Source organism: Mizuhopecten yessoensis, unplaced genomic scaffold, assembly GCF_002113885.1.
Source record: "Mizuhopecten yessoensis strain PY_sf001 unplaced genomic scaffold, ASM211388v2 scaffold10867, whole genome shotgun sequence".
NCBI lineage: Eukaryota > Metazoa > Mollusca > Bivalvia > Pectinida > Pectinidae > Mizuhopecten > Mizuhopecten yessoensis.
Window position 1 is genome coordinate 496,981 of NW_018408761.1, and position 5,642 is coordinate 502,622.

Here is a 5,642-nt window from a genome sequence, read left to right on the forward strand (position 1 = left end):
AAATGCTTGCCAACCGAACACCAAGCATCGCTCCAATTACTTGTGGGCTGTCAACGAGACATTCCGGAGATGGATAAACCGGAGTATACTCCGATATTAGTTTAACCTGCTCGACCCCGATGGTGCTGCGGATATTGTCCCTATGATAGACGAGCATGGGTAGTCAGGCTTGTCAAGCAGTCCAGCGCCCTATACTCGAATCGTCAATTCGTCGCGTTACTGATTGACGTTTTTGGAGTGAATTAGAGAATTGAGATTTGTGAACCAGCAAAACAGAGTCTTGTCATCTTATGGTTACACATTTGAGTATCTATTTTCGTGATGTTTAAAAACAGGAGGACATTTATGACAATAATTAATGTTTTACACCAAGATTGAAGTAATTATAACAGAATCGCAGGTTAGGGTTTCAAATAAGTATGACGTGTTTCGGACGTTTCATTTACTAGTGCAGAGTGTCCTGTCCCAAGGAAACATGTCCCTGCCGATGTACTTGGTCGACTGCCAGGCCCTTTCATCCCGAATTCTCGATCATGTAAAATCCTGATGTAATTCAGGTTGGCGTGCGATAATAAGCTATTGAACACCTGCGATTTCTATCAATTTTCGATATGAGTGAATGACTTTGACAAATCACTAGTGACAGTTATAACACTACCATCTATCTACAGCCACCCAAAGAAGCCTGCTGTCCACTGCTATAGGCTGTACACGGCTATAGACTGCGATTAAAGCCGCCTGCTGTCCACCGCTAAAGGCTGACTGCGATTAAAGCCGCCTGCTGTCCAAGGCTATAGACTGCGATTAAAGCCGCCTGCTGTCCACGGCTATAGGCTGCGATTAAAGCCGCCTGCTGTCCACGGCTATAGGCTGCGATTAAAGTCGCCTGCTGTCCACGGCTATAGATTGCGATTAACGCCGCCTGCTGTCCACGGCTATAGGCTGCGATTAAAGCCGCCTGCTGTCCACGGCTATAGGCTGCGATTAAAGTCGCCTGCTGTCCACGGCTATAGATTGCGATTAACGCCGCCTGCTGTCCACGGCTATAGGCTGCGATTAAAGCCGCCTGCTGTCCACGGCTATAGGCTGCGATTAAAGTCGCCTGCTGTCCACGGCTATAGATTGCGATTAACGCCGCCTGCTGTCCACGGCTATAGGCTGCGATTAAAGCCGCCTGCTGTCCACGGCTATAGGCTGCGATTAAAGTCGCCTGCTGTCCACGGCTATAGACTGCGATTAAAGCCGCCTGCTGTCCACGGCTATAGACTGCGATTAAAGTCGCCTGCTGTCCACGGCTNTTATGCTGCGATTATCGCTTTAATTCATGACCAATTAATGCACACTATAGCTTAGAGGTTCCATTTGTACTCTGTGACTACGTGATTGAAAAAATTAAATCCTCGAGTTTCTCTTTCTAATGTTTTCCCTTCCATTTAACTTACCCATGATCGCCGGTTGGCGTTTGTCATCAATGGACGTTAGAGAATCTGACCAAGAGGTACACTATATATATAATACCAGTACTTATCACAGTACACAATAACACATTGCATTTATTGCAAACAATTATCGAACTGTGATTTTTAAAAACATCTTAAATGAATATTAACACTTCGATTAAAACCCTAGTGCACACTAGCACTTCCCTTGGTGTGATGAAGTAGGATCTAGATTACATTCCTTAAAACAGTCGTAATATTTAGTTGGAATGCCAAGAACTCTTTACCAAATTTTAACAGGTGATCCCTCAAACGTCACTAGAGATAATGAGCGCCATGGTGTCGCACATATGGCGTGATGACCGCGTCTCTAGACGACTTCAAAACGACTTCAAAACGACTGGTAGGGTTATGAATAATACAGGATTAGTACAATACCATAAACCCACGACCACAACACCACACAACACTTTATACCCGCAGGCTTACATAATCGTAAAGGTAATTCTCTGTCCTCAAATTGCAATAAAATGAATGTTTTGAAAACTATAAATCTCGAGATTGAATGTTGCGGAGAAATGAATCTAGATATAAAGCAGAAGAGATGCTTCGTTAAAGACAAGATAGTGCCCGGCTATCATAAGATTTACATTTCTGTCATTATCTATTTTGGCACAATCCGTATCGGCGGGAAGGATGTGTCTCGCCCCAGGCTCGAGCCCACAGAACGAGCGTCAGGTACCGGCGGCATTAACGAACATATCGGTGGGGAAACACTATATATCTACAACTTCTTTCCGTGTTTAAATTTGGCTAATTGTGTTTCCAAATAGGATGTTTATATCATGTGTAAATCAGGCACAAACTGGGGAAATTACTGTCTGTAATCACACCAGATTCGATCCGTTTGGTTTATAGAGAATCTAGAATCTGTTCCCGCCACTGACGTCATACTCATGACCTGCCGCCAGAGGGCGTTCTAAACAAACAATGATGGCGAGTTCGCACTTCCGGACAAAAATCCTAGATATCTATATACACATGTTTTCATAGTTAAGATATTTTATTTTAAGTTGTGTTAATTAATGTTTGGCAATTTGTTTTGCCAACCAACATAATTATGTTTCTAAATATTTCTATCATATGTTTCCCCAACGTCTTATTTTGTCTATAAATGAATCTAAAAGTGGGCTCGTAGTCTTATTACATAACTGGCGAATCGTAAAACTGTGATACAGTCAGCATTAAGACAGGGCAAACAATGGTCCTGCATGTCACAATATTATAATACAAGATTTTCTATAACCCAGTAGCCGGAACTCCTTTAAGGCTGGAACTCATTTGCTTGTAATCCACTGATCAAATCAACGAACTGAAGCGGACATAGCTTCAATCATAGTTAGCGCGTTATTTTTTTATGTTAATGTGATACTATTATTTCGTCCTAAACGTCGTTTTGCCCGCCATTGTAGTTCGGTTAAAGTGTAAATGTTTTATCAGAAAATATAACATGGATGAAAAGAAAGATTGTACATTTTTTATTAAACTATTACCACACATATACATTTCCTCATTTTACATGTCCGACTGCACTGGTTTAATAAAAAACAATTTAACTGGGATAACTAGTATAAAATGATAAAATATATACAAATATATCCATAAGCACAAACTACGCATGCAATTAGAGATATCAGATGAAGATTTATGTATAGGATTTCCTATATATTTAAAAGTGCGTATTGATCTTTCAGACATCATAACAAAATACAACAGTGGCCCCCAAATTACATCTGATTTCACATTACAAGTATATTAATGGACCCGATTTATATATAATATAAGAGTGTATCGGTGCTACTGACGTCACAATACAAATATTGAACCCTATCTATATCTAAGCAATACATACGTAAATATTAATGTGTCTGACGTCATATTATCAAACTCCCGTTACCGATGTTACAATGTGTTAGTTTTTTAAACAAAATTCGAAATAGGTCTCTAAGTCGGGACACCCTCCCTAATTGCACAGTTGCATGCAGTTACAACCTGTCTTCAATCTAATAGCAATTTCCCCATCAAAGCCAGTTATCTACACGATTTCTCCACTGGTTACCGCTTTGTAATTTTCTTTGATTTAGAATATTAAAATCTGTTGATGGGAGTCGGCGGGACATAGTGCTATTTCATCTCCGCGCACAGACACCTGGTAGTGGGTATGTACATGTGTTATATAGGGCTAGGAGTGTGGAGGAGGAGAAGCAGGACGGTAGAAAGAAAAAAAAAACTAAAATATTCTCATTTAACATTTTTAATGTAATTTGTAAATCACATGCGAGAAAAAACAGCACTCGTCAATACTCAATTAATATATCAAAAGTAACATAAGCGGTTTATCGAAATATTTATTTTATCATATTTTAAATTTACAAATTCAGATAAAAGGGGGAAAAGGACATCATATATTTGGAAACACGTAATGTAATATGTATAGTAAGCTTTTAACATAAAACAGACACGTTTCATTAACAAACTCTCCTTAAGTACATGTGTGTAGATTACAAGCAGTATCTAAATGGACATTTGTTGCTCCTAATACATCTTTCCTGAACACAAAAAAGGGACCTTGAAGTAAAGGTACCTCGACGATAAATCAAGATACCTAAATTACCTAGTGTTTATCCCCTGTTTAATCTAAATGGCATTTCCCCCCATTTAGCAGTTTCTAAAAAAATTGGAAACAACATTATTATTTAAAGCTTTACGAGTTTTGATATAAATCCATCAGTCCACGACGCCCTCTCGAACAATCATGGATGCAATGGTTTAGATAGGATCCTTATAATACGTGCATATAGTTTACCTTAAAACAAATTATTTTGTCAGATATGCAGAAGATTGGACACATGGTGCATGCTTTATCAATCACGTTTTGATAAACACAGTCTATCAGTCATTACTATAAACATCACCTCCGTGGTAAGGAGACACAGTCTATCAGTCATTACTATAAACATTCCCTCCGTTGTTAGGTAACAATATCAGTCATTACTATAAACACCACCTCCGTGGTAAGGTAACACAGTCTATCAGTCATTACTATAAACATCGCTGCCGTTGTTAGGTGACACAGTCTATCAGTCATTGCTACAAACATCACCTCCGTTGTTAGGTGACACAGTCTATCAGCCATTACTATAAACATCACCTCCGTTGTTAGGGGACACAGTCTATCAGTCATTACTATAAACATCGCTGCCGTTGTTAGGTGACACAGTCTATCAGTCATTACTACAAACATCACCTCCGGTGTTAGGTGACACAGTCTATCAGTCATTACTACAAACATCACCTCCGGTGTTAGGTGACACAGTCTATCAGTCATTACTATTAACATTACCTCCGTGGTAAGGTGACACAGTCTATCAGCCATTACTATAAACATCACCTCCGTTGTTAGGGGACACAGTCTATCAGTCATTACTATCAACAGCACCTCCGTTGTTGGGTTATATTACCCGCTGACGTTACCGGATGGCTTCCGTGAATCTTATAAAGTAAGCGACATATCTAGACTGCAGGAACTTAACATAATAGCTATCAGTCATTACTATAAACAGTACCTCCGTGGTAAGGTGACACAGTCTATCAGCCATTACTATAAACATCACCTCCGTTGTTAGGTGACACAGTCTATCAGCCATTACTATAAACATCACCTCCGTTGTTAGGTAACAATATCAGTCATTACTATAAACACCACCTCCGTGGTAAGGTAACACAGTCTATCAGTCATTACTATAAACATCCCCTCGGTTGTTAGGTAACAATATCAGTCATTACTATAAACACCACCTCCGTGGTAAGGTAACACAGTCTATCAGTCATTACTATAAACATCTCCTCCGTTGTTAGGTAACAATATCAGTCATTACTATAAACACCACCTCCGTGGTAAGGTAACACAGTCTATCAGTCATTACTATAAACATTCCCTCCGTTGTTAGGTAACAATATCAGTCATTACTATAAACATCTCCTCCGTGGTAAGGTGACACAGTCTATCAGCCATTACTATAAACATCACCTCCGTTGTTAGGGGACACAGTCTATCAGTCATTACTATAAACATTTCCTCCGTGGTAAGGTGACACAGTCTATCAGTCATTACTATCAACATCACCTCCGTTGTTGGATTAT

The 5,642-nt window shown here is 39.6% G+C and overlaps 1 protein-coding gene across 1 annotated transcript; it reads right to left on the reverse strand.

The window, feature by feature from the left end:
• Nucleotides 1-751: 751 nt before the first annotated feature.
• Nucleotides 752-1,469, reverse strand: LOC110463075. Its single transcript, XM_021517415.1, has 2 exons — nucleotides 1,443-1,469; nucleotides 752-1,303 (listed from the first exon to the last, which is right to left on the reverse strand). The coding sequence occupies exons 1-2, from the start codon at nucleotides 1,467-1,469 to the stop codon at nucleotides 752-754; spliced, it is 579 nt and encodes a 192-aa protein (XP_021373090.1).
• Nucleotides 1,470-5,642: the final 4,173 nt, after the last annotated feature.